The sequence below is a fragment of the Mustelus asterias genome, chromosome 26 (genome assembly GCF_964213995.1).
Source record: "Mustelus asterias chromosome 26, sMusAst1.hap1.1, whole genome shotgun sequence".
In the NCBI taxonomy this organism is placed as follows: Eukaryota; Metazoa; Chordata; class Chondrichthyes; order Carcharhiniformes; family Triakidae; genus Mustelus; species Mustelus asterias.
Window position 1 is genome coordinate 10,161,322 of NC_135826.1, and position 17,345 is coordinate 10,178,666.

Below are 17,345 nucleotides of genomic sequence, written 5' to 3' on the forward strand. Positions count from 1 at the left end.
AGAAATGTCCCATGGCGCCTTAGAATAGCAGGATTGAACAAAAATGGACACTGAACTATCAGAGATATGACCAAAAGATTGGTCAAGAAAGGTAGGTTTTGTTAAAGAGAGCCTAAAGGGAGAGAAAGGTGGAGAGGTAGAGGCATAGGGAGAGGAGTTCAGGTTTTAGGGCTGAGATAGGGAGGCAATGGCCTAGTGGTATTATCGCTGGACTATTAATCCAGAAACTGAGCTAATGTTCTGGGGACCCGGGATCGAATCCCGCCAAGGCAGATAGTGGAATTTGAATTCAATTTTAAAAATCTGGAATTAAGAATCTACTGCTGACCATGAAACCATTGTCAGCAAAACCCATTTGGTTCACTGATGTCCTTTAGGGAAGGAAATCTGCCGTCCTTACCTGGTCTGGCCTAGTGTGACTCCAGAACCACAGCAATGTGAACCGCCCTCTAAAATAGCCTACCAAGGCATTTCCCATGAATGAATAAAGAATAGTTAAAGCTATGGCTGCCAATAGTGGAGTCAAAAGTGAGGAGGAGAAGATGTTGGAGGAGGTTGGAGGGGAGGTGGAGGAATATGACGCATTGGAGGGAGGGGAAAAGGGTATGGCAGAGATGGGGGAAGGACAGAGTGAACACAACAATTAATATCTAAATAAATTGCTCCTATATCTGTGTGACATTGAAAGCACTGAAATTCTATCTCTTTGGAATTCAATTCATTACACAGCATGCAAGTCCAGCCCGTTATTGCGCGATGGATGAGATGTGATATACTGCTGTACGGCTACATGAATTTTAGCCAAGTGCTTGTCAAAATCCAGGGCCAGTGAAAAGCCCCTGTGGCATTCAGACATGACTAAAGAGTCTAGGCAGCTTGTGGTCAGGGAGCCTCCTGATCACTTTCACTTGTTATTTGACTGTTTTAGTTGGGGGAAAAAAATAACACTAGGAAACACTGAGGCTTTTTTGGCCGGTCCTCAAAGAATGAGATGGAGCTGTCAGGGCAGGAAGTGTTCGTCAAGACTAGTCAGAATATACTGTTACAGCATTTCTATAGAAGAGCACCAGTCCCTTTTTACAATTAAACACATTCCTCTCCACCCACCAAAACAAAACTAACTTAATTTTGTGCTGCTGAAATGCAACTTGGCCCTTTTAAAAAGATCATCACGGCAGCTTATGAGAATTTTCAAGAAGAGAGCTGTTTTGCTTTCAAACCCCTGTGCTGGACACTGTCCCAAATTAGCTGATCCCAGTTGGGATTGCTATAGACAATTGAACGCACTATGAAAGGGCAATCAGCCAGGGTGTTGACTCCAATTACATTCCAGCTCTCTTCCCGCACCTAGTGGCGGCACAGTGACACAGTGGTGAGCACTGCTGCCTCACAGCGCCAGGGTCCCAGGTTTGATTCCCGGCTTGGGTCACTGTCTGTGCGGAGTCTTGCGCGTTCTCCCCGTGCCTGCGTGGGTTTCCTCCGGGTGCTCCAATTTCCTCCCACAGTCCGAAAGACATGCTGGGGAGGTGCATTGACCCGAACAGGTGCCGGAGTGTGGCGACTAGGGGAATTTCACAGTAACTTCATTGCAGTGTTAATGTCAGGCATACTTGTGACTAATAAATAAACTAAAACTCTAGTGCAAGTGCACAGGTTCCGGAAAGGTAGCAGTAAAGGTAGATAAGGTTGTAAAGAAGGCACATGGAGCGCTCTCCTTCATGGGCAAAATTATAGAATACAAAAGTAGAGATATAATGATGAGACTGTACACGACAGTAGTGAGGCCCCAACTGGAGTATTGTGTGCAGTTCTGGTCACCACATTATAGGGAGGACGTAACTGCTCTGGAGAGATTGCAGGAAAGATTTACTAGAATGCGTCTAGGGTTGGAGAATTGTAGCCAAGAGGAGAGATTGGAGAGGTTGAGTTGTTTTCCTTGGAATGGAGAAAGCTGAGGGGTGACATGATTGAGGTAGACAAAATTGTGAGGGATAGGGAGAGAGTAGACAGGAGAAACCTGTTTCCCTTGGCAGAGAGTTCAAAGACCAGGGATCCGAGATTCAAAGGATTAGAGGGGAAATGAGGAGAAATGCTTTTACGCAGAGGGTGGTGGGTGTCTGGAATTTGCTGCCTGACTTGGTGGTGGAGGCAGAGACCCTAAACTCATTTAAAAAGTAACTGGATCTACACCTTAAGTGCTGTAAGTTGCAAGGCTGTGGGCCAAGTGTAGGAAGATGTGATTAGAAAGGGCACCTGGGTGTATTTGAGCCTGCACCAACAACAATCCCACCCAGACTCTATCCCAGGTATTTACCCTGCTAATCCCCCTGACACGAAGAGGAAATTTAGCATGGCCAATCAACCTAACCCGCACATCTTTGGACTGTGGGAGAAAACCGGAGGAAATTCACGCAGACACGGGGAGAACGTGCAAACTCCACACAGGTGGTAGCAGTGCTAACCACTGTGCCACCGTGCTGCCCCATCTCAACAACCCAAATCAGTTAAATCCGGTAAAATTTAAACTCCGTGCAAAATATAAAGCTGCTCATCCTAAATGTGATGAGGGTCACACCGCGGCCCTCACGTTCCTGGCAAGTTACAAGAAAGACCTATTGCCTGATCCTTCTCCCAGGGGCAGCTTTGTAACCTGTTCCCTACTGCAGCCCTTCTGATCTCCCAGTTAATTGGTACAAATGGCCACCAGTCCACTCAACCTTCTTTCAATATCTTTCTCCCCTAATTTCTGTTGTACACTCTGGTACTCCTTGCTGGATTCTCACCATCAAGTTCAAGAGTCGATGCACTCTTAACTCCAAGTTATTCTTTTTCCTCCTTAGGATAAAGTGGAACTGCTCATCACTGTGTTACCTTTCTATAAACTTTTAAAACACAGTCTTGCTGTCATCCAATTGGTCATTGCTAAATTTATTGCATCTTCTGTTCCACTCTTAAATCTTGATATCCTGCACTGTGACCTTTGCGATCTCCAAAATGCAGTGAATTTCCACTTGATAAAAAATAGCAGCAAGAAAGGCCATTGCAAACGAACAGGAAAAAAAATACAATCGAGACGCACTGTGTAAAAGGATCCACCGAACTCAAAATCCAACTGGGGATCTTTATGCAGTGCAATGCTCTTTTCTAATCAATGTTCCGTGAAACAGTAACAAATGAAGGGAAATATAATTGATAAGTGGTTTGTCCACTATTCAAATCACGATATGAAACGCAGTGATGTGACAACAGATCCTCAAGGTGTAGACCCATTTTCAGGAGCGCTCATGCATTTGAAGCTTTCCCTTGAAGGCTCGGTTTCCTTGTGTAGCACTTAACTCCAAGGAACAGAAATGCCCTGGTTCAGTTCACAGACTGTACAGCATCAATTGATCTCAGCCAAACTACAAACGACTGGTCTAGGCCTCATGTGGGGGTTTGGTGGTGGGGATGGAGGAGGGGGGGGGGCGGTGGTCAGTTGGGGTCCTGCTCCTGATCACTATCCAGTGTTTTGACGCAGGCATAGGCAAGGATCAGACGGGGCTCTGCATCATGCATCAACACTTGCTGCCACACACAATCTCGCTTCGCCATTGTCGTATGAGGAACGGTTGAGGACTCTGGGTCTGTACTCGTTGGGTGTTTCGAAGGATGAGGGGGGATCTTATTGAAACTTACAGGATACTGCGAGGCCTGGATAGAGTGGAGAGGATGTTTCCACTGGAAGGAAAAGCTAGAACCAGAGGGCACAACCTCAGACTAAAGAGGGACGATCCTTTAAAACAGAGATGAGGAGGAATTTCTTCAGCAAGAGAGTGGTGAAATTGCACTGTGACCTTTGCGATCTCCAAAATGCAGTGAATTTCCACTTGATAGAAACCAGCAGCAAGAAAGGCCATTGCAAACGCACAGGGAAAAAAATACAATCGAGACGCACTATGTAAAAGGATCCACCGAACTCAAAATCCAACTGGGGATCTTTATGCAGTGCAATGCTCTTTTCATAGAATCATAGAAACCCTACAGTACAGAAAGAGGCCATTCGGCCCATCGAGTCTGCACCGACCACAATCCCACCCAGGCCCTACCCCCATATATTTTACCCACTAATCCCTGCATCCCAGGACACTAAGGGGCAATTTCGCATAGCCAATCAACCTAACCCGCACATCTTTGGATTGTGGGAGGAAACCGGAGCTCCCGGAGGAAACCCACGCAGACACGAGGAGAACGTGCAAACTCCACACAGGCAGTGACCCAAGCCGGGAATCGAACCCAGGTCCCTGGAGCTGTGAAGCAGCAGTGCTAACCACTGTGCTACCGTGAAACAGTAACAAATGAAGGGAAATATAATTGATAAGTGGTTTGTCCACTATTCAAATCACGATATGAAACGCAGTGATGTGACAATAGATCTGCTCCGTATCTTATTAAGAATGGTGGTTGGGGGGGGGGGGGGGGGGGGGGGGGCGGCGGTTGTTGCCAACCCTCCAGGATTGTCCTGGATGCTCCAGGATTTGGAGATTAATACAATTCCACTGTTTGTCATAGAAGGATGTGGAGGCCAGGTCATTGAGTGTCTTTAAGACAGAGATAGATAGGTTCTTGATTAGTAAGGGGATCAGGGGTTATGGGGAAAAGGCAGGAGAATGGGGATGAGACAAATATCAGCCATAATTGAATGGCGGAGCAGACTCGATGGGCTGAATGGCCTAATTCTGCTCCGTATCTTATTGAGAATGGTGGTTGGGGGGGCGGGTTGTTGCCAACCCTCCAGGATTGTCCTGGAGGCTCCAGGATTTGGAGATTAATACAATTTTTAAAATATTAATTTGTGGGACACCGGTGTCGCTGGCTGGCTCGCATTTATTGCCCATCCCTAGTTGCCTGAGGGTAGTTGAGAGTCAACCACATTGCTGTGGCTCTGGAGTCACATGTAGGCCGGACCAGGTAAGGACAGCAGATTTCCTTCCCGAAAGGACATTATGAATCAGATGAGTTTTTCCGACCATCGACAATGGTTTCATGATCATTAGTAGATTCTTAATTCCAGATTTTTAAAATTGAATTCAAATTCCATCAGCTGCCGTGGCGGGATTCAAACCCGGGTCCCCAGAACATTACCTGAGTTTCTGAATTAATAGTCTAGCGATAATACCACTAGGCCATTGCCTCCCCAATCACTGCATCCTTGCCGCAGATAAACCATGGAAACAAGTCAGTGGCGTTACAACCAAAGCCTACATTTTGTTTGAATGCTTTCATTTAATGAGTTATAAAAATCCCAGAGATTGGGGAAAACAGGCAAGATTAATCCACTTGGGTGACAATTCTTCCAATTGGTTGTGGGTGGACAGTGCACCCAGAGCATGCACCAGCCTCCCATCCATTGACTCTGTCTACACTTCCCGCTGCCTCGGCAAAGCAGCCAGCAATTCTCTACGAACGATATGCTTTGTCTGTATAGCGCGCAAGAAACAATACTTTTCACTGTATGCTTTTTTAAAATCCAATTCAATCAAATCAAGTCCAATTCAGAGTGTCAACAAGTGAGACATTCCCGATCCAAGCTGACAAGACAGGGCTCTCACCTCCTGTCTTGGGCTTGATCTACATGATCCAAGCTGATTGGAGTAGGCATTGCACCTCCTCCAAGGCTTGATTGTATTTGCATCTTAGCCAAAAGGCCGAGATGCCGCTTTTAAAAATTGCTTCAAATGTAGCTAACATGTAACCTAATGACTTCAACCAAGTACAGCATGTCCATACTACACTTGATCTTAGCCAAAAGGCCTGCAGTCAGTTTGTTGCCCTGCACGGTACATTCCAGAGGATCATGTGGCTGTGCACCCTACAGGCAACGCTATGTATCATGGTGTAGCTGCCCTTAAGTTACCATACTCCAGGGAATCCATACTTGCCTCTCAATGTGCCAGTGGCTTCTCTTCCTGCTCCTGCACCATTAGCTCTGCTCTCCCCTAAGGATTGATCCTTGCTCCCTCTTTCTATTTCTCATTTACGTGCTGCCCCTCTGTGACATCATCCGAAGGCACAGTGTTAGTTTTCACACCCACGACACCCATTCTACCTGGGATGACACGGCGATTAGCACTGCTGTCTCAGAGCGCCAGGGACCTGGGTTCAATTCCGGCCTTGGGTGACTGTGGGGAGTTTGCACATTCTCCCCATGTCTGTTTGGGTTTCATCGGATCCTACAGTGCAGGAGGAGGCCATTCGGCCATCAAGCCTGCACCGGCAATAATCCCACCCAAGCCCCATCCCCGGAAACCCCATGTGTTTACCCTGCTGATCCCCCTGACACTAAGGGTCAATTTATCATGGCTAATCAACCTAACCTGCACATTTTTGGAGTGTGGGAGGAAACCAGAGCACCCGGAGGAAATGCTTTGCTGGTCTCTGTCCTCCAGAAACTTGAAGTCGCCCAAGACTCTGTTGCCATGTCTTAACCTGCCCATGCCTTAATCCCGTTTCCCTATCACCCCTGTGCTTACTGACCTACACTGGCTCCTCGTCAAACAACAAATTAATTTTAAAATTCTAGTCTCTCTTTTCAAACCCCTCCCTACCTCCCCCAGCCCCTCCGAGCTACCTTCACGCCTCTCGTTCTTGTGTGACCCAAGTTTAGTTGCTCCGCTATCAGTGGCTGTGTCTTCAGTTGTCTCAGTCCCACGGTTTGGAATACCCTCCCTGCACTTACCTACATTTCATAGAATAGAATCGTAGAATTCCTACAGTGGAGGGGGCCGCCATTCGGCCCATTGAGTCTGTACCGACTCCTACCCAGGCTGATCTATAACCCCACATATTTACCCCACTAATCCCCCTAACCTATATATACTCTTGGGACACTAAGGGGCAATTTAGCATGGCCAATCCACCTAACCTGCACATTGTTGGACTGTGGGAGGAAACCGGAGCACCCAGAGGAAACCCACGCAGACATGGGAAGAATATGTAAATTCCACACAGTCACCCGAGGCCGGAATTGAACCCGGGTCCCTGGTGCTGTGAGGCAATGGTGCTAACCACTGTGCCACCGTGCCGCCCTCATTTTCCTCTTTAAAACCTATCGCTTTAACCAAACTTTTAGTTCTCTGTCCTAATATCCCTGTGTGTGTGTGTGTGTGTGTGTGTGTGTGTGTGTGCAAGCACGTGAGTGTGTGTGTTTGTGTGTGTGTGTTTGCGTGTGTGCGTGCATGCACGTGAGAGTGTGTGTGTGTGCGTGCATGCACGTGTGTGTTTGCATGTGTGTGTGTGTTTGCGTGTGCATTTGCATGTGTTTGTGTGTGTGTGTGTGTGTGTTTGTGTGGGTGTTTATGTGTGTGTGTGTGCATGGGGTTCAACGCCATACTTTGTTTCATCATGCTCCTGTGAAGCCCCTTGGGACGTTCCATTACCTCAAAGGCACTATATAAATGCAAGTTGTTGTTAGCCTGAGTCAGCAACTTTGCTCTAATGTCTTATGGTCTTATGGAAGAGGAGAGGAGTGGAATTTGGGGTCGGGGTGGGGGGAGGGGGGAGGTGAGGCGAAATAAAACCTGCATAAAGGCTTTAACCTTTGATGGGAACTGACAGGAATTAAGGAGCCTGGGGCTGAGGTACCCAGTCAGAGAATATTTAACATCACTCTGTCAATTAACGTGCAGACTGCATGGAGCTATCAGCAAAGCGTAATGATATCATTCAAAGGTGACTATTACTGCGAAGTCAAATGCAGCCTCCTGGAGAATACTGACATACATTTTTGCAGGGTAAATATGGAAAAGAAACAAATTATATTCATTAACTGCTATTCTAAGTGCGATACCTCAACATTACCAGGACTCCAGGTCAGCATTTGGGTAAATCATAGAGAATTAATAGGGTTGCAATAGTTGAACTGCGTGAAGATTTAATGCATTAACAGCCCATAAGTGACATGCAGAACATACAAAAGGTAACAGACAGACAGTTATGAGCCTGCCACTCATTTGCATGATGGTGGATATTAAACTGACGATTTACGATGGCTTGTAGAACCTTGAACGGCAGCCTTGGCTCTCCATCTCCACTCACTGCACTGTGTATCCCATTTCTCTTCTCCCTCCCCTTCTGGCAGGAGAAACACTATTCACTTTTCATCTCCAGAGGTCAGGGGTCCTGATGCCAACCACAATGGCACAATACCAGTGCCCCAGCTGGGATCAGCTTCCCTGGTGTGAATGGAGACACATGCAAGTGATGGGTGGGGAAGGGAAGGGGACAGGGCAATGGTGAGAGGGGGAGGGGTGAAAGGGGGGAGAGGGTGCAGAGGGAAGGGAGAGTGGGGGGGGAGGCGGGGAGAGTGGGGGGGGAGGCGGGGAGAGTGGGGGGGGAGGCGGCGAGAGTGGGGGGGGAGGCGGCGAGAGTGGGGGGGGAGGCGGGGAGAGTGGGGGGGAGGCGGGGAGAGTGGGGGGGAGGCGGGGAGAGTGGGGGGGAGGCGGGGAGAGTGGGGGGGAGGCGGGGAGAGTGGGGGGGAGGCGGGGAGAGTGGGGGGAGGCGGGGAGAGTGGGGGGAGGCGGGGAGAGTGGGGGGAGGCGGGGAGAGTGGGGGGAGGCGGGGAGAGTGGGGGGAGGCGGGGAGAGTGGGGGGGAGGCGGGGAGAGTGGGGGGGAGGCGGGGAGAGTGGGGGGGAGGCGGGGAGAGTGGGGAGGAGGCGGGGAGAGTGGGGGGGAGGCGGGGAGAGTGCGGGGGAGGCGGGGAGACTGGGGGGAGGCGGGGAGAGTGGGGGGGAGGCGGGGAGAGTGGGGGGGAGGCGGGGAGAGTGGGGGGGAGGCGGGGAGAGTGGGGGGGAGGCGGGGAGAGTGGGGGGGAGGCGGGGAGAGTGGGGGGGAGGCGGGGAGAGTGGGGGGGAGGCGGGGAGAGTGGGGGGGAGGCGGGGAGAGTGGGGGGGAGGCGGGGAGAGTGGGGGGGAGGCGGGGAGAGTGGGGGGGAGGCGGGGAGAGTGGGGGGGAGGCGGGGAGAGTGGGGGGGAGGCGGGGAGAGTGGGGGGGAGGCGGGGAGAGTGGGGGGGAGGCGGGGAGAGTGGGGGGGAGGCGGGGAGAGTGGGGGGGAGGCGGGGAGAGTGGGGGGGAGGCGGGGAGAGTGGGGGGGAGGCGGGGAGAGTGGGGGGGAGGCGGGGAGAGTGGGGGGAGGCGGGAGTGTGGGGGGGAGGCGGGGAGAGTGGGGGGGAGGCGGGGAGAGTGGGGGGGAGGCGGGGAGAGTGGGGGGGAGGCGGGGAGAGTGAGGGGGAGGCGGGGAGAGTGGGGGGGAGGCGGGGAGAGTGGGGGGGAGGCGGGGAGAGTGGGGGGGAGGCGGGGAGAGTGGGGGGGAGGCGGGGAGAGTGGGGGGGAGGCGGGGAGAGTGGGGGGGAGGCGGGGAGAGTGGGGGGGAGGCGGGGAGAGTGGGGGGGAGGCGGGGAGAGTGGGGGGGAGGCGGGGAGAGTGGGGGGGAGGCGGGGAGAGTGGGGGGGAGGCGGGGAGAGTGGGGGGGAGGCGGGGAGAGTGGGGGGGAGGCGGGGAGAGTGGGGGGGAGGCGGGGAGAGTGGGGGGGAGGCGGGGAGAGTGGGGGGGAGGCGGGGAGAGTGGGGGGGAGGCGGGGAGAGTGGGGGGGAGGCGGGGAGAGTGGGGGGGAGGCGGGGAGAGTGGGGGGGAGGCGGGGAGAGTGGGGGGGAGGCGGGGAGAGTGGGGGGAGGCGGGGAGAGTGGGGGGGAGGCGGGGAGAGTGGGGGGGAGGCGGGGAGAGTGGGGGGGAGGCGGGGAGAGTGGGGGGGAGGCGGGGAGAGTGGGGGGGAGGCGGGGAGAGTGGGGGGGAGGCGGGGGGGAGGCGGGCAGAGCGGGGGGGAGGCGGGGAGAGTGGGAGGGAGGCGGGGAGAGCGGGGGGGGAGGCGGGGAGAGTGGGGGGGAGGCGGGGAGAGGGGGGGAGGCGGGCAGAACGGGGGGGAGGCGGGCAGAGCGGGGGGGGAGGCGGGCAGAGCGGGGGGGAGGCGGGCAGAGCGGGGGGGAGGCGGGCAGAGCGGGGGGGAGGCGGGCAGAGCGGGGGGAGGCGGTGAGAGCGGGGGGGGAGGCGGGGAGAGCGGGGGGGAGGCGGGGAGAGCGGGGGGGAGGCGGGGAGAGCGGGGGGGAGGCGGGCAGAGCCGGGGGGGAGGCGGGGAGAGCGGGGGGGAGGCGGGGAGAGCGGGGGGGAGGCGGGGAGAGCGGGGGGGAGGCGGGGGGAGCGGGGGGGAGGCGGGGAGAGTGGGGTGGGAGAGTGGGGGGGAGGCGGGGAGAGCAGGGGGAGGCGGGGAGAGCGGGGGGGAGGCGGGGAGAGCGGGGGGGAGGCGGGGAGAGCGGGGGGGAGGCGGGGAGAGCGGGGGGGAGGCGGGGAGAGTGGGGGGGAGGCGGGGAGAGCGGGGGGGGAGAGTGGGGGGGAGGCGGGGAGAGTGGGGGGAGCTGGGGAGAGTGGGGGGGAGGCGGGGAGAGTGGGGGGGAGGCGGGGAGAGTGGGGGGAATGCGGGGAGAGTGGGGGGAGTGCGGGGAGAGTGGGGGGAAGGCGGGGAGAGTGGGGGGGAGGCGGGGAGAGTGGGGGGGGGAGGCGGGGAGAGTGGGGGGGAGGCGGGGAGAGTGGGGGGAAGGCGGGGAGAGTGGGGGGGAGGTGGGGAGAGTGGGGGGGAGGCGGGGAGAGTGGGGGGGAGGCGGGGAGAGTGGGGGGGGAGGCGGGGAGAGTGGGGGGGGAGGCGGGGAGAGTTGGGTGGAGGCGGGGAGTGTGGGGGGGAGGCGGGGAGAGTGGGGGGAGGCGGGGAGAATGGGGGAGGCGGGGAGAGTGGGGGGGGAGGCGGGGAGAGTGGGGGGGGAGGCGGGGAGAGTGGGGGGGAGGCGGGGAGAGTGGGGGGGAGGCGGGGAGAGTGGGGGGGAGGCGGGGAGAGTGGGGGGGAGGCGGGGAGAGTGGGGGGGAGGCGGGGAGAGTGGGGGGGAGGCGGGGAGAGTGGGGGGGAGGCGGGGAGAGTGGGGGGGAGGCGGGGAGAGTGGGGGGGAGGCGGGGAGAGTGGGGGGGAGGCGGGGAGAGTGGGGGGGAGGCGGGGAGAGTGGGGGGGAGGCGGGGAGAGTGGGGGGAGGCGGGGAGAGTGGGGGGGAGGCGGGGAGAGTGGGGGGGAGGCGGGGAGAGTGGGGGGGAGGCGGGGAGAGTGGGGGGGAGGCGGGGAGTGTGGGGGGGAGGCGGGGAGAGTGGGGGGGAAGGCGGGGAGAGTGGGGGGGAGGCGGGGAGAGTGGGGGGGAGGCGGGGAGAGTGAGGGGGAGGCGGGGAGAGTGGGGGGGAGGCGGGGAGAGTGGGGGGGAGGCGGGGAGAGTGGGGGGGAGGCGGGGAGAGTGGGGGGGAGGCGGGGAGAGTGGGGGGGAGGCGGGGAGAGTGGGGGGGAGGCGGGGAGAGTGGGGGGGAGGCGGGGAGAGTGGGGGGGAGGCGGGGAGAGTGGGGGGGAGGCGGGGAGAGTGGGGGGGAGGCGGGGAGAGTGGGGGGGAGGCGGGGAGAGTGGGGGGGAGGCGGGGAGAGTGGGGGGGAGGCGGGGAGAGTGGGGGGGAGGCGGGGAGAGTGGGGGGGAGGCGGGGAGAGTGGGGGGGAGGCGGGGAGAGTGGGGGGGAGGCGGGGAGAGTGGGGGGGAGGCGGGGAGAGTGGGGGGGAGGCGGGGAGAGTGGGGGGGAGGCGGGGAGAGTGGGGGGGAGGCGGGGAGAGTGGGGGGGAGGCGGGGAGAGTGGGGGGGAGGCGGGGAGAGTGGGGGGGAGGCGGGGAGAGTGGGGGGGAGGCGGGGAGAGTGGGGGGGGAGGCGGGGAGAGTGGGGGGGGAGGCGGGGAGAGTTGGGTGGAGGCGGGGAGTGTGGGGGGGAGGCGGGGAGAGTGGGGGGAGGCGGGGAGAATGGGGGAGGCGGGGAGAGTGGGGGGGAGGCGGGGAGAGTGGGGGGGGAGGCGGGGAGAGTGGGGGGGAGGCGGGGAGAGTGGGGGGGAGGCGGGGAGAGTGGGGTGGAGGCGGGGAGTGTGGGGTGGAGGCGGGGAGTGTGGGGGGGAGGCGGGGAGTGTGGGGGGGAGGCGGGGAGTGTGGGGGGGAGGCGGGGAGTGTGGGGGGGAGGTGGGGAGTGTGGGAGGGAGGCGGGGAGAGTGGGGGGAGGCGGGGAGAATGGGGGGGAGGCGTAAGGGGTAGGCGGAGGGGGTAGGCGGAGGGGGGAGGCGGAGGGGGGAGGCGGAGGGGGGAGGCGGAGGGGGGAGGCGGAGGGGGAGGCGGAGGGGGGAGGCGGAGGGGGGAGGCGGAGGGGGGAGGCGGAGGGGGGAGGCGGAGGGGGGAGGCTGAGGGGGGAGGCGGAGGGGGGAGGCGGATGGGGGGAGGCGGATGGGGGGAGGCGGATGGGGGGAGGCGGAGGTGGAGGCGGAGGGGGGAGGCGGAGGGGGGAGGCGGAGGGGGGAGGCGGAGGGGGGAGGCGGAGGGGGGAGGCGGAGGGGGGAGGCGGAGGGGGGAGGCGGAGGGGGGAGGCGGAGGGGGGAGGCGGAGGGGGGAGGCGGAGGGCGGAGGCGGAGGGGGAGGCGGAGGGGGAGGCGAAGGGGGGAGGCGGAGGGGGAGGCGGAGGGGGGAGGCGGAGGGGGGAGGCGGAGGGGGGAGGCGGAGGGGGGAGGCGGAGGGGGGAGGCGGAGGGGGGAGGCGGAGGGGGGAGGCGGAGGGGGAGGCGGAGGGGGGAGGCGGAGGGGGGAGGCGGAGGGGGGAGGCGGAGGGGGGAGTGTTGGAGGAGCAAGTGGTCAAGTGTTTGAGTGCTCAACAAGTGGAGAGTAGGGACTTGCAAAGGGTTACAGAGTGTTTGGGGAGGGGGCAATGGAAGAGCGCATTGGGGAGAGACGCGCAGTCTCGCACGCGCGCTCCCCCCGTCTGTCTCACGCGTGCGCTCCCCCCGTCTCTCTTGCGCGCGCGCGCCCCCCGTCTCACTGTGGAGGGAGTGTGGGGCGGAGTGTGGGGCGGAGTGTGGGGGTTTGGGGGGTGTGTGGGAAGGTTTGAGGGGTGTGTGGGGGGGCCTGGGGGTGTGTGGGGGTGCATGGAGGGTGTGTGGGCGAGCTTGGAGGGTGTGTGGGCGAGCTTGGAGGGTGTGTGGGGGAGCTTGGGGGGTGTGTGGGGGGAGCTTGGGGGGTGTGTGGGGGGAGCTTGGGGGGTGTGTGGGGGGAGCTTGGGGGGTGTGTGAGGGGGCTTGGGGGGTGTGTGAGGGGGCTTGGGGTGTGTGTGGGGGGGCTTGGGGTGTGTGTGGGGGGGCTTGGGGTGTGTGGGGGGGGCTTGGAGGGTGTGCGGGGGTTGTGGGTGGGTGTGGGGCGGGGGAGTGAGGGGGGTGTGGGGGGGGTTTGGGGGTGTGTGTGTGGAGGGGGGTGGGGGGTGTGTGGGGGGGCGTGTGGAGGGGGGTGGGGGGTGTGTGGGGGTGTGTGTGGGAGGGTGTGTGGGAGGGTGTGTGGGAGGGTGTGTGGGAGGGTGTGTGGGAGAGTGTGTGGGAGAGTGTGTGGGGGGCGTGTGTGGGTGGGTTGTGGGGGGGGTGTGGGTGGGGTGGGGGGGTGTGGGTGGGGTGGGGGGGGTGTGGGTGGGGTGGGGGGGGTGTGGGTGGGGTGTGGGTGGGGTGGGGGGTGTGGGTGGGGTGGGGGGTGTGGGTGGGGTGGGGGGTTGTGGGTGGGGTGTGGGGGGGTGTGGGTGGGGTGTGGGGGGGGTGTGGGTGGGGTGTGGGGGGGTGTGCGTGGGGTTTGGGGGGGTGTGGGTGGGGTGTGTGGGTGGGGTGTGGGGGGGGTCTGTGGGAGGTTGTGGGAGGTTGTGTGGGGGGCTGTGTGGGGGTGTATGGGGGGAGCGTGGGGGGGTGTGTGGGGGGGTGTGTGGGGGGGTGTGTGGGGGGGTGTGTGGGGGTGTGTGTGGGGGTGTGTGTGGGGGTGTGTGTGGGGGTGTGTGGGGGTGTGTGTGGGTGTGTGTGTGGGGGGTGTGTGGGGGGGGTGTGTGGGGGGGTGTGTGGGGGGGTGTGTGGGGGGGTGTGTGGGGGTGTGTGTGGGGGTGTGTGTGGGGGTGTGTGTGGGGGTGTGTGTGGGGGTGTGTGTGGGGGTGTGTGTGGGGGTGTGTGTGGGGGTGTGTGTGGGTTGTGTGTGGGGGGTGTGTGTGTGTGGGGGTGTGTGTGTGGGGGTGTGTGTGTGGGGGATGTGTGTTGGGGTGTGTGTGTGGGGGATGTGTGTGTGGGGGTGTGTGTGGGGGGTGTGTGGGGGTGTGTGTGGGGGTGTGTGTGGGGGTGTGTGTGGGGGGGTGTGTGGGGGGGTGTGTGGGGGGGTGTGTGGGGAGTGTGTGGGGGAGTGTGTGGGGACTTGGGGGATTGCGTGGGGGGGTTTGTGGGGTGCGCGGGGGGGGTTGGGTGGTGCATGGGGGGTTTGGGTGGCGCGTGGGGGGGTTTGGGTGGCGCATGGGGGGTTTGGGTGGCGCGTGGGGGGGTTTGGGTGGCGCGTGGGGGGGTTTGGGTGGCGCGTGGGGGGTTTGGGTGGCGCGTGGGGGGGTTTGGGTGGCGCGTGGGGGGGTTTGGGTGGCGCGTGGGGGAGTTTGGGTGGCGCGTGGGGGAGTTTGAGTGGCGCGTGGGGGGGTTTGGGTGGCGCGTGGGGGGGTTTGGGTGGCGTGTTGGGGGTTTTGGGTGGCGCGTGGGGGGGTTTGGGTGGCGCGTGGGGGGTTGGGTGGCGCGTGGGGGGTTTGGGTGGCGCGTGGGGGGTTTGGGTGGCGCGTGGGGGGTTTGGGTGGCGCGTGGGGGGTTTGGGTGGCGCGTGGGGGGTTTGGGTGGCGCGTGGGGGGTTTGGGTGGCGCGTGGGGGGTTTGGGTGGCGCGTGGGGGGTTTGGGTGGCGCGTGGGGGGTTTGGGTGGCGCGTGGGGGGTTTGGGTGGCGCGTGGGGGGTTTGGGTGGCGCGTGGGGGGTTTGGGTGGCGCGTGGGGGGTTTGGGTGGCGCGTGGGAGGTTTGGGTGGCGCGTGGGGGGTTTGGGTGGCGCGTGGGGGGTTTGGGTGGCGCGTGGGGGGCTTTGGGTGGTGCGTGGGGGGGTTTGGGTGGTATGTGGGGGGGTTTGGGTGGTATGTGGGGGGGTTTGGGTGGTATGTGGGGGGGTTTGGGTGGCGCGTGGGGGGGTTTGGGTGGCGCGTGGGGGGGTTTGGGTGGCGCGTGTAGGGGGTTTGGGTGGCGCGTGTAGGGGGTTTGGGTGGCGCGTGGGGGGTTTGGGTGGCGTGTGGGGGGTTTGGGTGGCGTGTGGGGGGGTTTGGGTGGCGTGTGGGGGGTTTGGGTGGTATGTGGGGGGGTTTGGGTGGTATGTGGGGGGTTTGGGTGGTATGTGGGGGGGTTTGGGTGGCGCGTGGGGGGGTTTGGGTGGCGCGTGTAGGGGGGTTTGGGTGGCGCGTGTAGGGGGTTTGGGTGGCGCGTGGGGGGTTTGGGTGGCGCGTGGGGGGTTTGGGTGGCGTGTGGGGGGTTTGGGTGGCGTGTGGGGGGGTTTGGGTGGCGTGTGGGGGTTTGGGTGGTGTGTGGGGGTGTTTGTGGATGCGTGGGGGGGTTTGGGGGGAGCAGGGGGGGAATTGGGGAGTGGGGGGAATTGGGATGGGGGGGAATTGGGGAGCGGAGGGGGAATTGGGGAGCGGGGGGAATTGGGGAGCGGGGGGGAATTGGGGAGCGGGGGGGAATTGGGGAGCGGGGGGAATTGGGGAGCGGGGGGAATTGGGGAGCGGGGAGGAATTGGGGAGCGGGGGGGAATTGGGGAGCGGGGGGGAATTGGGGAGCAGCGGGGGAATTGGGGAGCAGGGGGGGAATTGGGGAGCGGGGGGGAATTGGGGAGCGGGGGGGAATTGGGGAGCGGGGGAATTGGGGAGCGGGGGGGGGAATTGGGGAGCGGGGGGGAATTGGGGAGCGGGGGGGAATTGGGGAGCGGGGGGAATTGGGGAGCGGGGGGAATTGGGGAGCGGGGGGGAATTGGGGAGCGGGGGGGAATTGGGGAGCGGGGGGGAATTGGGGAGCGGGGGGGAATTGGGGAGCGGGGGGGAATTGGGGAGCGGGGGGGGAATTGGGGAGCGGGGGGGAATTGGGGAGCGGGGGGGAATTGGGGAGCGGGGGGGAATTGGGGAGCGGGGGGGGAATTGGGGAGCGGGGGGGAATTGGGGAGCGGGGGGGGAATTGGGGAGCGGGGGGGAATTGGGGAGCAGGGGGGAATTGGGGAGCGGGGGGAATTGGGGAGCGGGGGGGAATTGGGGAGCGGGGGGAATTGGGGAGGGGGGCGAATTAGGGAGGGGGGAATTGGGGAGCGGAGGGGGAATTGGGGAGTGCGGGGGGCAATTGGGGCGTGGGGGGGGAATTGGGGAGTGCGGGGGGCAATTGGGGAGCAGGGGGGGGAATTGGGGAGGGGGGAATTGGGGAGTGGGGGAATTGGGGAGTGGGGGAATTGGGGAAGGGGTGTGAGGATTAGACTGTGTATATGGGAAGGGGGTTGGGATGAGTGCAGTGGGCAGGTTGAGCTGGTACTCACTGGGTCAGCTTTGCCCTTCGCCTCCTCGGTGCCCAGTATCTTGGTCCTGCTGCCCAGGTCGGTGCTGTCCACTTTGATGAGCCGGTGCTTGGGGGAGACATACTTGATGTCGGGGGAGGCTGGTTTCAGGGGCTGGGGAGGAGAGTCCGGCTGGGTGCTCGCCCTCGGAAGCCCTCCCTCTGCCCTCACTCTCCTCGTACGGATCCTCGAAGTCCAGGTTCCTCTGGGCTCGGTAAGCTTTCAGGATCTCACTCTCGCTGTAGTCGGGTTTGGGGGGCTGTGGAGGGACCCGGCGGCTCCCGAAACTCAAATAATCCTTCAGCCACTTGGCCATGTCTGTGGCGGCGGGAGACTGGCTCTGAAATTGACTGAGACACAAACGAAATGGTGTTAATTTCAGAGAGAAAGCGACCCGCAGAGATCCAGCAACCGCCTAAAAACACCCGGGGCTGGGGGGAGAGAGAGAGAATTACATTAAATACAGCAATCCTGGTGCCAGAGCAATTAAATAACTCAATTAAAACATCTTTACCACCAATTCCCCCCAAAAATCAGTGACCAGCTTAACTTTCAATCCCTTTCTCTTTTGAAAAGTTTCAACAATAAAAGGCGTCCGCGAAAAAGCTTGCTATCAATAATTTACAAAATAATCTATGCGTGTTAAGAGAAGCCAAACATTTGTCTGCCCAGGCATAAAGAATTGAGAGTTGGTTACCTGCTTGTGGTCAGTGTGAGTGTCTTTCATTAACCTCGTTCAGCAGCCGTCCCACCTCTCTTTCTCTCTCTCTCTATCTCTGTTTCTTCTCTGCTCCCACTGATGTTCAGGAAC

General features: G+C 60.8%; 1 protein-coding gene across 1 annotated transcript in view; it reads right to left on the bottom strand.

The window, feature by feature from the left end:
• LOC144479461 (SH2 domain-containing adapter protein F-like) overlaps positions 1-17,279 on the bottom strand; it is a 309,295-nt gene extending 292,016 nt beyond the window's left edge. Inside the window, 3 exon segments of the mRNA XM_078198151.1 lie at positions 16,517-16,651; positions 16,653-16,884; positions 17,232-17,279. Coding sequence (XP_078054277.1) covers positions 16,517-16,651; positions 16,653-16,850 — 333 coding nt within the window. The 5' untranslated portion in view covers positions 16,851-16,884; positions 17,232-17,279.
• Between the last annotated feature and the right edge of the window lie 66 nt (positions 17,280-17,345).